Genomic DNA, 17,338 nt, shown 5'->3' on the forward strand with positions numbered 1-17,338 from the left:
AGGGGAAGGAAAGCAAGTCAGTTTATACAACATTTAAAATTATACTATACTGTACTTTATTTTCTAGCATAAATTAATACAAGTATCAGGACCTGAAAGTTCAACACTGCTAATATCAAAACAAGCTAATACCTGAGCTAGTTACAAACACCTATATTTTTTTAACTACTGTATTTCCCTGATTTTAAGATGTCATCATACGTAAAAATATTCCCTGATTTCAGAAATTTTGAAATGTTAAAAAAGTGCATCTTAAAATCAAGGATATATGGTATTTCTCATTACAAACATATTCTGGTTCTTTGTGTATGATCAAGTTAGTGACAGAGATAAACTAGCTGACACTCACCTGCCCACAACAATTACAGTGGAAACTGTTTTCTTTCTCATGCTGTTTCTCATGCTGTTTAAGCAATGATGAAAACTCAAAGTTCTCCCCACATACTTTGCAGTAGAACCTTCTACTTTGTGCACCATCCTTTATCTTCAGTACCTGGCAAAAACACTGATATATATATATATATATACACATACATACACACACATTAGGGCAATTGTTTCCACACTTTATTACTTCTACCATGATTCCTTTTGTTGAAAACAACAACATATATACTGTCCTCTAAAATTATTATTTTTTCTATCCTTCCAGACAACCACTTGACATGGCCCAGCCCTTAGAGCTTTACAAAGTGCAACACATTATTTCACTGACTAACCTAAATCCATAGAGTTGCAGTACTTCTTCAGAAGCTTAGTCAAAAAGTTCCATATATTTTATGAAATCCTAAGGTTCACTACCCTATCTCTTGAGCCAAACCTGAATTAATTCAATCCAGTCCACACCTATATTCTCTTATGCCCATAAGAACCATCTTAATATTGTCCTCCCCTCTGTGTTTGTCTACCAAGTACTCTCTTCCCCTTCATGTTTTCTGATACAAAGTCTGTGTGCATTTTTCATCTCTCCCATGTATGCTACATGTCCCATCCATTTCATACTCACTGACTTGATCATAAATCATTTCCATTCTAAAAGCAAAAGTAGTTAGTGTAAAAAAATATATCTTGCAATCTGAACAAACCACAATTTAGGGACCAATGTAACAGTGGTTTACTGACTCGGAGTATCATAAACACGGGCAAAGGAGATCTAACTTTAATATAGACTATAAAAGTTAATTCTGTGGCACTGGAAGGACAGAAAAAAAGAAAGCAAAGAGCACAGAAATGGGAATAAGACATTCAGAACAGACATTACAATGATAAAAATGAAGTGTATGTCAGTATGAAGTAAATGGTTTCCTTGAAAAACAGATGAAGAATGACAGAGAACAATGAGCATAAAGTGGTAAAGTCAAGTGAGAAACAATACTGAAGCAAGAAATAAATTAAAACAAATACAAAAAATGATTGAAATTTAATTAAAACCAGTAACATCCCCATTCTATAAAATAATAATCTGAATTAGCAAATAATGTTTATGCCTATTGTCATCAACATACATTGCATTTTAATTTTTTCTTTGGTGTTCACTTTTAATGATCTTGCAATATTACTAATTTTACAGATTCCTGAAAACATACGAGGTGCGATCGGAAAGTTTACAGACTGTGTTAATAGAGGGCGAACCGGATGTAGTACGAGCTTCTGCCGCTAGGGGGTGCGGCCTACATTCATAGTGAATCAGTGTGCCAGCCGGCATCATCGAATTAGCATTTGTTTCTTAGTTACGGGCGTTTTGGTAGTGCATTACACCGACCCTCCTGCGATTTCGGAATGGCGTGTGCATCACATTTTGCCAAAGACTCGCCAAAACGGCTACGGAAACCTATGAAATGCTAAAGCAAGCATTTGGGGAGTCCGCAATGGGTCGTGCACAAACTTTTGTGTGGCATTCACGTTTTAAAAATGGCCGAACCTCTGTCGATGATGACGAGCGTTCTGGACGACCATCTTCGAGCAAAACGCCCGAAAATGTTACGAAGATTCGGCAGGCCATTCACGAAGATCGACGTCGTACCATCAACGACTTGTGCGACATTGTTGGGATAGGCTATGGGACCTGTCAGCTGATTCTAAAGGAAGAACTCCACATGCGACGCATCGCAGCCAAGTTTGTGCCAAGGCTCCTGTCTGAGGACCAGAAGCAGAATCAACTTCTCGTTTGTCAGGAGCTCAAAGATCTTGCAAGAACTGACCCCAACTTCCTTTCTAAGCTCCGTGTGACTTCTTCCTCTTCCCAAAGATGAAAATTCAGCTAAAGGGAAGGAGATTTGAGACGATAGAAGAGATTCAGGCAGAATCGCAGATGGTGCTTGACAGGCTGACAAAGAAAGATTTCCAGGCTTGGCAGCGGCGCTGGGATCGTTGTGTTCACTCCCAGGGGAACTACTTCGAGGGTGATGGATGAATTTAATACCTGAGATAAGTGTACGGGTGTTTATAGGCGCAGTCTGAAAACTTTCCGATCGCACCTCGTAAAAGAAGGTCTTTTAGCATATTTTTATGCATGCCTGTAACATTACATCAAATTAAATATGAAATTTTTCATGACTTAACTCTACAATAAGAAGAAACAACATATTTAGTAGGATTTGAGGTTCTCACGGCAGTTAGTACAAAGATGGCTGTCTTCTTGGATGTAGCATCATATAAAAAGTAAAGTGTCCCGCTACATGCCTATGCAGGCACTTGGGGGCAGCGGAGGTATAGCTCCTACTCTTTCTTGACCTTGGCACCAGATGGGGTGAGTGGTCAGCGTCACACCCCGGCCGTGCTTTACCCCTGGGAAAGAATCCCAGTACCCATTGGACAGGAGGCTGTGTGGGCCCCAGAGCCGGTCTGGACACAGAGGCTAGAGGAAAAATCCTCTGCCCGTAGCTAGTCACTATACTGACTGAGTTATTCTGGCTCATTGTAGCACCATATAGTATGGTATAAGTTTATCAATTTTTCAGAGGTTCTTTGCCACTTTCATCATCAGAGAAATGAGTATTTATCTCAGTGTCTTAAACATTCATCCAATTCTGTGAACATTTAAGGATGTAGTCTTCAACTACTACTCTCCTCATTGTTCTATCCGCTGTTCATCTTGCTATTTATAATGGTCTATAATTCAACATTTCAATGCACATAACTTGGCCTGTAGGTGATTGTAAAACGTATCTCACAGAACACACACACACACACACACACATACTTAGGAGCTGAAGCCACAGAAAGAAGTCTCATGGTTGGAGGTGATGTCAGCACTTGAGGCTTCCCAGTCTTCACCTAGTTTAGCATTCTCTTCAGGCTGCACTGGTCTAAGTCACAGACAGCCTAAAATGTTTACCATTAAGCAAAGGTTACCATTATCAGCATGCCAGTGAACAGAATGGCTAGCAGCCAGAGATGTATGCTGAAGTGAGCATATAGCAGCTACAGTGAAATGTGGAAGAAGTCAATCCATTAGACTTCTTTCCACAGCCTCAGTATAGTGAGTGGATATGAAAAGTTACAAAGTAGAAAATACCAACACTGATTACAGCAACAGTAAAATAAAGTGTCAGTATCAATAACATTATTGCTCCATATCCAACATATAGTTGCTTCTGGTAGTAGCCAGCAACAAGAAAACATGTATCATATCTTCCTTTTCCTAAGATGATTAAAAAGCAGCTATAGTATGTGATTTATCTCAATACTTTCAAATTAAATAGAAACTGCATAGCAATGTTTGAGAAACTTTCTTTATTTTCTAAGGAAAAGTATGTTTATGATATTGACATACTTATATGTTTATTGATCCCTTCTCATAATTGTCAAGTCAACCGATAAAACTCCACAAAACTTGGTATGAACATCACACCACTAGAGGTCACAACACTTTTGTACTTCTTAATTCTTAACATTAATAATACTAACATGGTGGATGTACAAACCTTTGAGAATGGGGAGTGACATTATGTCACACAATACAGAGTCTTAAAATTTGGTGTGGATAAAGATCTTCAAAAAATATAATACAAGTTCCGTAAAGGTTATTCTTTCGCAAAATATAAAACATGGCAGCTATAAAAAATTCATACTTATCTCTCTCCTTGATGGTGCTAACTGATGTAAGCCTAAATCTACTTCAGTTCTGTGAAACTTTATGTGGAGATAATTCATAAATATAACTATAATTTTATATAAAACACAATGTTATGTACTTTCATTTATAAACATGAGGCTATGCAGAAATCTGTGGTCATATCTGGTGAATTTAAATTATGTAAATTAGTACTAGTAGATGATAATGATGTCTTTCTGGGTTGTGATGCTGTGTGGACTTGTAGGTAGATAATGTATCCATCTTCATCTTCACTGCCATGAGAACCTCAAATCTCTCAAAGTGCTATGGAAATTATGCATATAAATGAAGCAATGAGTTATGTAATTATTAATTCATAATTCCTACTAGCCTCACCACATTTAGTGAAGTATTTGAAGGAAAGTAGGCATCATAAGTCCTTCCCCAAACTTCTGGATTCCAAATATAATATTTTGGAGACTGCCATTGCAGGGTTTGTACAGATAGTCTTCTGAGCTATGCATTGGTTAGCACAATCAGCATACTGCATGATGCAGGTTGTCAAAGAAAAGGTTATATTTACATATCAAAAACTTCCAAGAATAAAATTATATCACTAGTCTGTTGTGAGATTGAATAAACTGGATGTTAGTTAAGAAATCTTTGCATTAATAAGCTAAGAATTAAAGCAGGCAAGGAAAGACCTTCAGAGGGGTCATGAGGCAAGAGTCTAGAAATTGTACAGATACTGGAAGTAACACTTAACTTTCAGTATCTGCTGAAAACTGACATGCACAGAGATTTGTGATTTTAATTCAGATTGCAATTTTCAGTAAATCTTTAAACTGTTATTTCTTCATTCTCTGTTGTAAGAACACAATAGCAGATAATTTCAAGCTATGCCTATACTGAATGATGTGGCACTGGCTTAACATACTAAACAGGTTCTGCAAGGCTCCTGTTTTCAAACTTTAGATGTGAGAAGTACATTCATAACAAAATGCTAGTTTGGTCCTTACAGAATTGGCATCCTTCCCTGATGCAGCTAATTTGTCTCTGTGCAACTGGCGCACATGTTTACGCATCACCATGTATGATTTGAACATCTTACGACAGATGGTGCAGGCAACATCCTTATTTGTCTGATGTGATGTTCTGTGTTGATGGAGAGCATTAAGTTGACTGAACCGTCGACCACATACTGTGCAAGGATAAGGCTTTATTCCTGTAAACAACAAGACTGGAAAGGTGTAATCCATACTACATGCATTCTTTGCAAATTTTGAATTCTGAATGCTCCTAGCTGAAAACAAAACTATATCACACACATACTACTCAAGCCTTACCATCAGTATCATTTGCACAAGCACAGCAACAGATCACAGGCAATAATTTAATTTATAATTTTAAAAAGTATTTGTACAAGATAATGTAAGTCACCTTACTTAGACAACTTTAATTTCTAGCTATACAAATCATGTGCCATGATGTCTTTTTAAAGTATTGAAAGTCAGTAACAGTACAACATAACTTGAGTTAGCTATGTTAGCATACTGAACTCCTGTGCTGGTGGTCATGGGATCAAATCCTGGACAAATCTTTTTCTTTCATGAAGCCACTACATTGTTGTTTTACATTATACAAAGAGTTCCTATACCAAGCTTGATGTTTTTAAAAAATCTATTAACATACATCATTATATGGCACTAGAATAAGTGGTACTCATGTTAATCCCATCTCCCACATCTGTTCACCAACCATGATAGTATCACCAATTGTAGAACATTAAAAGGTACAAGTTTAAGGCAGCCCCCCATGACATAATGTCCACACCACATTTCATCCCAATCTGTCCAGCAGTTTTTATATTTAATTGTGTCGATGAACAAATGGACAGACAAACATGCTTAGCCCTATACATGTGCACTTAATGCACATCATGCAAAGATCATTTTACAAGCAGCAGTGACAGAATACAACAAACAAAGAGAGTCTGAGATATAGAAAGTCAAACAAAACTGACCTGAGTGCATCCTTGTGTGTCGAATCAGATTGGATACATGATTAAATTTTTTCCCACAAGTCTCGCAGATACATTTGTTGATTCCCAAGTGAATGTTCAGGTGTGTCTTTAGATCAGATCGCTTGAAGAATGCCTGTTAGATAAATTAACATAGACTATGTATAAAAATGTATGCACTTATATATGTGTGAACTAATGGATTTGTACAAAGTTGTAAGTTATTCCTAGTTGCCAAGTTAACTAATTTTATTTCCTTACTGAAAAGTAAAACTAAACAGTCTGAAATTTTAAATTATAACATATACAGTTATCTCTAATGGAAAAAGACAGAATCATTACAGAGTAGGCTCTCATTTAATGAGTTTTTTAATTTGTATAAATACTGTGAAAGAACTTGTATCTTAAGAACAATGTCTTAATAACAGACTGAACTATCAGCTTCACCAAACTAGACCTGGAAGCAGGCTGAGGTTATCACTTTTTATTCCATTACTGATGGCATGCCTTCCAGATAGACAGCATGGCTAAGCACACAATAACAAATACTATTCCCTCTCTCTCAAAGATATCACAACTAGTAAAACAGGCCAAGTTAAACAGATAAGCAATTTAACTGGGGGAAAAAAAGCTGATCAAGAACTTTCTTCTCAGGCACAAGTTTGATGCAATAAGGGAAAGACAAAAAGTTCCCAGCTTGAAGGCAGCACTTTCAAAGTTGAATTTTCTCCATGAAAATTCTGATGGCACTGCAGTCGGCAATAATGCTTGCATTTCATCTTCGTAATATCAAATCGAGGATGCTAATAGCCTCAAAAATATCTACAAGAAATACCAGTGAAAGCTGAAATCTTTCATCTGTGAAAGCATCATACATTACACAAGTCATGTGGAAGGGTCTTGGCAGCCAAGGCTTGTCTGTGAATGATGTTGTACGCCCAATTTGATGGATCCAGAGTGGGAGCCAAGCATTGTTGGGGTACTATCAGTGCAAATGCTGACTAGCTTTTCCAAGAAAGATAATTTTGTTGAAAAAAGGCAGAACATGTGGCCAAAACATTAGAAGTCTTTAAATGTGGTCTCCAGTGCTTTCAAGAAAAACATTTCACCTTTCACTTTTCCATCATTCACAAATCAAGAATATACAAGTAACTGACAGCACTGAGCTTCATCAGTGGTATCACCTCACTGAATTGTAAGAAAAAATAAAATTATGATTTTATTCTTTCCAAAACTTATTTTATGTGTTCTCTGAGTAAGTTCATCAATGTGATGCTTCACTGTGATATCACAGGCTGAAATTCTGTTTTGTAGCTCTTGATACCAGGCACAATACTTACAGCAGTTTTCATTGCCTTGGAAATGAGTACTGACAGCTAATTAACAAGGTTCCACAATTTTGGCCATGTTCTGATCAAAAGTTTCGGTAGTATGCAGTGTCATGAATTTCAGACACTGAAGTTTGGTAGCAAAAAATCATTCAGCATGTCTTTCAGTCTCTTGTGGTTTGTGTTCAACCATCACTCCAGACAGCAAGGTCTCATTGCTGAGAACTGCTTGACAGAGGAGTTAGGTGAATCCCACTTTTTTCAGTGATGGTGAAGCCAAACTTGATATACTCTTCATTATATAACCTATTCTTTCTTGCAAACATTTATACAAAAACACAGAATTGCTTGAAACATTCCACAATTAGCACAACCAATATATATATATATATATATATATATATATATATATATATATATATATATAGGCTCACTGCCAAAATTAAAGGTATCATGAGCAAAAACTCACCTTTGAGCTGCCTAAATGACTCAAGGCTCATTTAGTCAAGTATATATATATATATATATAGTATCATAGATCTTCCTTAATAACTATGGATATTTATTCCATGTATGTAATGAAAATTGGTAAGTGCAGACATAAACATAATCAGAAGACTTAGCAGCATGCTCTGGCACACAAACAAAATCAAGGTCAATTCATGTGTACTGGAGTGATGGGGACTGATACCAATGCACTATAACACAAAGAAATTGGCTCTAAATGTTTCAATTGCTTCTTTCTTGAAAATAATTTAATCTCTTCTTTTAAGAACATGAAGGTGTTTAAATCTGTTCCAAATTTTTTAACATATAGATCTATCTTTCTCAACTTATGGTACGCGTACCACCGGTGGTACACGAGCCAATGTTGAGTGGTATGCGAACTAAGTAAGAAAATTAAAAGATAATATGAACATAAACAAATTTTCCCTGAACGCATTTGGTTAGTGGTACATATAATTTGTTAAATTAGAATTAGTGGTATGCCAGTGAAAAAGGGTGAGAACCTCTGATTAGATAATTCTGACAAAACAGATGCAGCTAAAAAAATTGTTTTCCAGCTGAATTTAAATTTAAATTGATTTTTCTCATGGCCTCATGTTCCCTCCTGGAAGTACTTCATAACCCCCTCCCCTAAGGGGTGGGTGGTGCGACCCCCAGTTAGGTAATCAGTGATACAGAATACAGACCAAGAGAACAGACAAATATAGGAAGAACTTACTGGAGTCACAACAGGCTAGTTCAGAGAAGATAATGTGTTTCCCAAATTTAATTTCATTGTAAACCATTCCCACCTTATGGCAAATTTGGCAAGCATGTCCCCGCTCTCCAGCATGAATGCGACGCTGATGATAACTAAGCTGTGAGACCCGATCAAAACGTGCAGAACATATCCCACATGCATGCGGCCGTAAATTCAGATGGGATTCTTTTTCGTGACGACGCAGCTGTGACTGACTTGGAAACACCACCTGCAATCCAATTAAATTGCAGTACATGCTTTATAAAATGGAGAAAACATCCTTAAAAGAAAAAAAAAATTAAGCAAAATACATCACCTACCATGTCTTTTAGTAAAAGTATTTACTTTTTCTAATTGAGTTTAATTCATTGAATATTACTACTTGGTTTTGTGTGTAAACTATGAAATACAATGTGTTCAGACTGAATAACTTATCAATGAGTCATCATGAACTCTAAGTATTTATCTTTCTGTTTTTATTAAAATGATCAGAAAACTAATGTATCACACTTTCCACATTGCAAACAACTAATGGATATTGAAATAAATAAAATATTTGATTTTCTATAATTCAAACACATGCAGCATAATAACATAACTATTCTGGAATGGTACAGTTATAGCTCCTGGAACTGATTTTCAGATATACAGTTAAACACAAAATTCCAACTAGATCCCCTTATTTGCCCATAATTCTCACTTTACTGTGATTTTTTAACAATTCACTAACTTCACAGGGCAGAGCTCTTCTTGAGAATCTAACAGTATTCTCAACTAGTCAAGAAATGTCTCGCTTTTATGGAACCTGAAGATTCAATACCATGTTCACAAGCCCACAACTGGTTCCTTTCCTGAGCCAGATTAATCCAGTCCACATTTATTTTAATATTATTCTATTACTATGTCTAAGTCTTCTGAATGGTCTCTTCTCATTCACTATTAAAGTAATTTTGAATTGTGCTGTAATTAACAATTTTCAAAATGAATGTTCAAATTTTCAATCTTCATAATTTTTCAAATTCTCTATCTTCAAAATGCTATAATATAAATCACATTAGTGAAGTTCACACTATACATTACATTGCCAGGGCATGTAGCACACTCCCATTTTCTCTCGCCACTGTGTGAGTGCAAGTGACCATAAAATTGGTTGGCCCGTGGAAATGTAGTCTCACACAGGTCACATATATAATGGCCCTCTCCATCCTCTGTGACAGGGTCTGATTTCTTCTTACGAGGTCGCTCTGGTGCAGGGGTTAGCATTGCATCCAACACTTCCAGCTTCTGTTCTATATGCAGCTCATTACCAATCACCTGCTCACATGTTCCTATAATTTAATGTCTACACATCTATTACAAAGAACATGATTGAATGTTGCACTATATTTGGGAAGTGCTGGGTTCAAAGCCAACCCAGAGATCAGTTACTTGGACTGAGTGTTTCATGGTTTCCCTCAGTCCATTCAGGAAAATTCTGGCATAAAGCTTTAAATATATCATGACCACTTCCTTCCACATCATTTATAAACAGTCTAGCATCTGACACCATATAATCTATGTAGTTTATAAAACACTATTAAATGACCAAAGAAACAAAAAAATAACCACATATTTTTATGTCCTTGCAACTAAGCCTTCAGCTCAAATTAAAGATAAAAAAGTGCCTATTAGCTTCACCATGTCACTCTATTTGTATACCTGCATATAATTCAGGAACTGCCAAATGGATTTTCATGAAGTTTGATACTAACAAATTTTACTAAAATTTGTCAACACATTACGAATTTGGTAAAAACATTAGTAGTAATAATGTGCACTTTACATGCCCTTCTGCATGTGCAAGTTAATGCATGAGGAATTCCCAGCCAACTAAGCATGTGGGGGAATCTCCCACAATGACTGTTACCCTACCAGAATGGTGCCACACAAAGCACCTATGCAAAGGTGACTGACCACAGACAACTGTGATAACACTGACATTATCCACAAAAGCTAAAGGTCAAACAATGGTAGAAGTGTCAGAACTGTTACACTATGCATACATTTCCTCTAACTTGTTTTATACTAGCAATGTTTGTTTCCCTGTATGTTTCTGCAATTACACAAATCTCTTACAAAAATTAAGACTAGTAAATCATGGCAATGAATTATGAATTAGAAGCTGATAATGACTTCAGCATTCACAAAGGCAAAGGATAATTACAAACAATAAATGGCATGACTGTTTACCTGGATGGGACTGAACCAAAGCATTTATTTCTGTGTAATTTGCTCTTAAAACATTTTTGTGCCAAAACTACACACATGCTCACTCACATCTGTGCACATACACTTACATACATAACTCAGGGAAATAGAATTTCATTGACTTGTCTTTAAATTTCCCAATGAGAACAATCATGCAATTTGGTCTGTGCTACTCTAGAACCTTGTCTTACATTCTCAAGGTCACAGTTAACAATCATACAAAGTGTATTTTTTATTTCCTAGCTAACACAATTTTTTTCTTAGTTCCAAACAACTGTAATAATAAAGTTTTTCAATGTGTTATTCTTTTCCCCACCCTATACAAGTTAACCTTTGTGGTTACAGTATGGCTTGACCCATCCATGATAGATGTACAAGAATGTTACATAGAATTACTTTTTAGTATGTTGCTGAATATTACAGTATGATCACTGTTATTTTAAATGCCACATTTTGTACAGTATAATACACACCCAATTTTTATTTAGAAAAAAACCTGCTGTACCTTTAGACTCCAAGATCCTTCTATAATCTAAAGCACAAACAACGAACTTCATGATTGAGAACCATTCTTGAGCAGTACATATGCATTCATTATAACCATCATCAAAATGTCTGCAGTTTGACATTGATTACAGAAAGTGATTAAACCCACATACCTGTTCAGTGCGTCTGCGATTTTTAATCTCAACAAATGGGTTTTGCTTCAGCTTCTCATCCTCTTTAAATGTATCTTTTATCCCACAGGTCTGGACTAGAGGAGAAGTTAAAGATTCTTCAGATAAACTGTCATTTGTTACAAGTGAGTACACTCCATTAACAGTTATCTGAGGCACAAGCCCACTTTCAATGTCAAATCCTCCCACTTCCACATTCTCAGCTGGCAGCACAAGAGTACTCCCACTATCTGTTACATGTAACACCATGCGCTGAGAAGTTTCACTTGCAGATGAATGTAGAGGAGCACTGACTTCATCCAATAAAGGATTTACTGTGTATGTAACATACAGGATTTGTCCATCTTCTGTATGTAAAGCTCCTGTCCGTTGCTGTGAAAGTAAAGGGTCATCACCAGTAGAGTTGACCACCACAGAACCTAGCAAACTTGATACCATATCTTCTTCAGTAAGTGTCTGCGGCTGCTCTGGAATCGCGAGAGGGTCACTCACTCCATCATTTAAATTCTGCAAACAATTTTAAATCTGATAAAACTGCCTTACAACTTCATATCAATTTAAAGCTATTGATTTTATCCTTTCACTGTTCATATATAAATGATGACTATGGGTTGGGTAATTTCATCATCAGTATAATATATCATTCTTGTAAATACAGACACATTTTTTATCTTTAAATTTAATTTTGTATCTGATATTTTAATATCTTGTATTTACTTTTAACCTAATTTCCTTATTTTATAAGAAGAATTCAGGTTTATAGTATCAAGCATGTGTGTATCTCCATATCACTGCTTAATAATTCTGGAACAAACTGACAGTTTTATGAAGCTTGGAATGAACATAATGCCATTAGAGGCCACCCACCCTTTGAATATTTCAATGTTCTGCTATATATAATATTAACATAACAGCCGTGTGAAGTACTAAGGTGGGAGAAACACCATCACATTTTAGTACATAGTCCTAAAGGTTTATCTGGTAACAGATCTTCAAAAAATATTTTAATAGAAGGCAAAACAACGATATGGCAGCCACATGACATTTATTGTTTTCTGTCAGTTTGATTGCAATAACTAATGAGACATTCGAGCTATGCATGTGAAATTATATTTGGGAGTAGAACAAAAAATACCTACTGATGTTGCACAATTACTTTTAATATGTTTAAAATTATAAACACATCAATGGATTAATTGAAACCATGCACATTACCAAACTGCAATGTATAATAAAAACAGAAGTGTTATGCAATTAATATTGTATAATTAATTTATAATTATTGTTAGCCTCAACACATAGACTAAAGGGAGGTAGGCATCTTAATCTTTTCCCAAAACTTCTACATTTCTGTGGAACTGGCAGATGGCTGTCTCCGTTATCAGAGCAATGAGTCTCATTGACTTGATGATGGAGGCAGCAAGGACCTCTGAAATGCTTGTACACTATATTTCATTACAATGCAAACTATTTGTAACTGAAGAGAAACTAACCATGCTAAACAAGCAGCTCTATTGATATGCCAGCATCTGGTGTCTATGTGGAGGTTTGACAAGAATAGTTCATGTTTCTCATTATACTTCCTGCAATATTTTGTGTAGCCCCAGAAAGTTCACAAACCAAACAAATTTATGTAGGATTTGAGGTTTTCATAGCGGTGGGTCTGAAGATTGCTGTCATTAGCGCGATGACATTCATCACCCTGATGACAGAGGCAGTTTGACCACTGAAACGTTGGTGGAAATCTACCAGACTATACAGCACAACCCAGAAGACAGCAATCTTCAAATAAATTTATTTCCAGGATTAGTCATTTTACATTCTGTTGTAGAGGGTTAAAGAGCTCCACATCAGTCACTGTACAGTGAAATGTGTACAGGATTCAGAAATCAGAAGTATGTTTGTTTCTTCACTACATTTTTTGAGCAAGTTTTTTACATGTAAGATTCCTGATTTATTTTGTGAGCTGCTATACCAAAGTGTGTAGATTCCTGGCTTTGGACTGGTTGGCTGTAATTTTGTTGAAAGTTGTAAAACTCTATCTTCACTTCAATGTCAATAATAACAATGAAGCTCACATAGCCTTCTTGTTGCGTACTGAAGGTTCTTTGTTAAGGAATAAAGACATCTTGAGTATGAAGCTACATCTGTCTATGGCCTGTCTGACATTAGGAATAGACCATTATGCTTATTAAAACAGTGTTACAACATAACAGCAGGATCTTCAGGAACAGCACAGACCCCCAAGTTAAACAAGAGTAATTTTATATACTTCATGCAAACGAAGTTCGAACACTACATTGACATCCATTGTAATATTTCTTCAACAAATCTGAATTCAGTGGCAGTTAAATTTGGATACGTTTTCTTAAACACAGGGACTTTCTAACAACAATGCTCCAGTTTTAAATGCATATAATTCCTACTTAACTACACAGCAAACATCACTGTATTTTTTGATGATTATTTTAATTCACTTTTACATACATACACACACACACACACTTTTCACTTGTTTCTTTTTTTGTTGAACTAAATGTTTCAGCACAATATGGCCATCATCAGGTTCGAATGCATAGCATTGTGTTACTTTAATGTATTCCTGATTTTATCTGGAGTAATAACAATAATAATATAAATATTAAAATGATGTATATGTTTTTAACTTTAAAACCAGTTAAAACTGTCAGCACAACTTGGTGAGTCATGGTGTATTTGTATCTGTAAGCAGAAAGTTTTTATAGTGTTTGTAAAATTTTGTTATATGATATGTACAATACGTACATATGTTCTGTAGCTGTGAAGTATATGACATTATCTGAGCTGTCTTGTAGTATACCATTGCAGAATGATGTCGGGTGTTGTGCATTGTCCATTTAAGAAAGGTGGGACATGTGCTGCTATCTGTGTGGATAAAGATGGCTGTCTTCTGGGCTGCAGCACCATGTAGTTCAGCAGAAGTTTACCAACATTTCAGAGATCCTCGCTGCCTCCATCATCACAGCAGCAAGGACCTCTGAGATGCTGGTAAACTTCTACCAGACTACATGGCGCAACAACCCAGAAGACAGCAATCTTCAGACTCACTTCCGTGAAAACCTCAAATCCTACAATATCTGAACCATTTAGGAAAACAATTAGACAAAACTCTTATCAAAATTCTCACTAAGCACATCCAACACTGCATTTGCACTCTGTTGCCAAACCAAATTATCCCAAGATTACTGAACTCAGTGACACCAAATATAATGATGTCTGCTACGTAGTTAGGTAACTGTGTGCAATTAAAACTGGAACATCCTTTTAGAAAGACTCTGTTAATCTTTAAACTGAATGCCATACTGTCATATATCATCAATTATTATATGTATGAAACCCTCAAAATATAAGTTTACTGTATTTGTTGTTTTCATTAATAACCCCCAACACACTTTGGCCTTCAGTGGCCATCATCAGGGATATCAGAATATTGTATATTTATAAAATATAATTACTTCTGAAGATTACATGGTAATATTAAGATAATTTTTCAGTGCCAGTACACAACTTGGAAATAATTTATATATCAAATAGTAAATCCTTCAAATTCATTGTACCTTCACAATAATTTAAATAGCCATAAAATGTATAACTCATTGTTTGCATGGTGGGTGTGTACCCTAGCATCTCACATTAAGGGGACAACATAAACTGAGGGTTTTTGTGAACTGCGTGCTTAGGAAAATATTTAGACCTAAGAGGGATGAAGTGATGGAAAGCTGGAGAAAACTGCATAATGAGAAGTTCCATAGTTTGTACTCTTCATCAAATATTATTAGGGTGATCAAATGAGAGAGGATGAAATGTGCAGGGCATGTAGCACACATGGGAGCAATAAAAGTGGATGCAACATTTTGGTTGGAGATCCTGAAGGTAAGAAACCTCTCAGATGACCGAAGCATAGGTGGGAGGTCAAAATCAAAATGGATCTTAGGGACACTAAATTTGGGTGTGTGGATTGGATTCATCTGGATCCAAAAATGGACCAATGGTGGGCTCTTCTGAATGCAGTAATGAACATTCATGTTCCATAAAACGTGAAGAATTTCTTGACTAGTTTCTCATGATGGACCCTACTCTATGGGGTTATTTATAAAATGTATAACATGAATTAAAGATGTACATTATATGGTAATATCCATGATGAGTGCAGTCAAGCCACTGAAAGCCAAAGCACATCTGGATGTAAATGAAACATTAACATATATAAATGTATAATTCAGGATGCACCACTTAAAATGCAACCAAACAACAATCATGTACTAAGGTACTAAAATGAAATCAGAATCAGGTCCATGTCCATCCTCATCCATGACACGCAAGTCAGGGATGCCAATGTTGCTAGGCCAGTGCTCATGTCAGCTGTGCAGGAGCTATATAAGTGGAGACATGGTATATTCATGAGCAAAATGTGTTATCATTCTTGAACATTACTTCACACCAATATCATCTTCTGCTGTTCATGAAGCATTTAGCAATGTCTATGCTGACAAAGAAAGTACTGAATAAGACAACAATACAGCAACTGTTAACAACATTTTTTGGACACATGAAGTGTTTGTCTGTGACAAGTGCTCAAGTGCCAAAACAACTAAAATTATGGCTGTATCAATGTCAAGCAGTGCATTGACTGCAAAAACAGGATACAGGTGCATGAATTCAGTAATGCCATTTGTTTCATTGTTTAGTAGTTACAGTTGTACTTTAAATATACACACTGAGAAATATAACTGAATTAATGTTATATTTACAATGCATCAAGTTTAATGACAAAGCTTCAAGTTCATCAAGTAAAGCTGTTTCATTACTTCTTACAGTCTGCTCCAATTATATAATTCAGAGCATAGGTATGCTAATATTCATCCCTTCCAGGAAGGAAATGAACTGTGAGCCATAACATGAAGGTTTAGCTGCTTGAGCCATGAAGAAATGAACAGACACATAAGCAGGGTGTCATCTTCAAAATAAAAGTTCTGAGGTGACAAGCACATAGTTCAGGTTGATAGAAATAAGCCTGAATCACAATGAGACTATTCTTGTTGCAACTTAATGGCAGCTTTATACTTTTAAATAGGGAATGAAATAATGACCCACAAACGCACAAACACATTACAAACTTCAGGTGATTTTAATATCAGAAGAGTTTTGTATGCTCTCTTAACTTTATACTACATAATCTTTCTATTTCTAAAGAAGCAACCTCTAAACATTATACTGTAAGTGAGGTTCGGGGGCTCACAACCAACCTTGCCCTAAGATAATGCTGTTTATATCTGCCATCACTTTCTTTAAAAGAGTCCCAAGGTAGAGCCCTCATACTCAAAAGAGCATCAGGGTAACATCCTGGACTGCCCTAGCGTGATTATAGTGTTGCACATATGGGAGAAATTTTTGCAAAAACATTTTGAACATGAAGATTTCCGTCTTCTGGGTTGTTGCAATGTGTAGTCTGGTCGATGTTAACCAACGTTTCAGAGGTCATACTGCCTCCGTCATCGCCCTGATGATGGAGGCAGTTTGACCCCTGAAACGTTGGTTAACATCGACCAGACTACACAGCGCAACAACCCAGAAGACAGAAATCTTCATACTCACCGCTGTGAGAACCTCAAGTCTTACATTTTGAACATGGTTCGTAACAGATATATGGAATGGGAACCATTGCCATAATGGTATCAAAGTTTAGTAATACCTTATAAAATATTTAATTTTCCAATTGCCTTT

General features: G+C 36.1%; 1 protein-coding gene across 4 annotated transcripts in view; it reads right to left on the minus strand.

Annotated features, from left to right (window-relative positions):
• Nucleotides 1-17,338, minus strand: part of LOC110833783 (uncharacterized) — a 27,573-nt gene that overhangs the window by 8,057 nt on the left and 2,178 nt on the right. For 2 of the 4 annotated variants that reach the window (XM_022072271.2, XM_087348795.1), the window contains 6 exons: nt 11,558-12,082; nt 9,732-9,965; nt 8,704-8,880; nt 6,081-6,213; nt 5,077-5,282; nt 350-505 (listed from right to left, as the gene is read on the minus strand). In XM_022072271.2, the coding sequence (XP_021927963.2) occupies nt 350-505; nt 5,077-5,282; nt 6,081-6,213; nt 8,704-8,880; nt 9,732-9,965; nt 11,558-12,082 (1,431 nt within the window). The remainder of the gene's footprint in view (nt 1-349; nt 506-5,076; nt 5,283-6,080; nt 6,214-8,703; nt 8,881-9,731; nt 9,966-11,557; nt 12,083-17,338) is intronic. The other 2 variants (XM_022072272.2, XM_087348804.1) reach the window with 2 other exon arrangements.

Source organism: Zootermopsis nevadensis, unplaced genomic scaffold (assembly GCF_977971745.1).
Source record: "Zootermopsis nevadensis isolate Lab colony 2312 unplaced genomic scaffold, Znev_1.0 Znev_ptg000002l, whole genome shotgun sequence".
In the NCBI taxonomy this organism is placed as follows: domain Eukaryota; kingdom Metazoa; phylum Arthropoda; class Insecta; order Blattodea; family Termopsidae; genus Zootermopsis; species Zootermopsis nevadensis.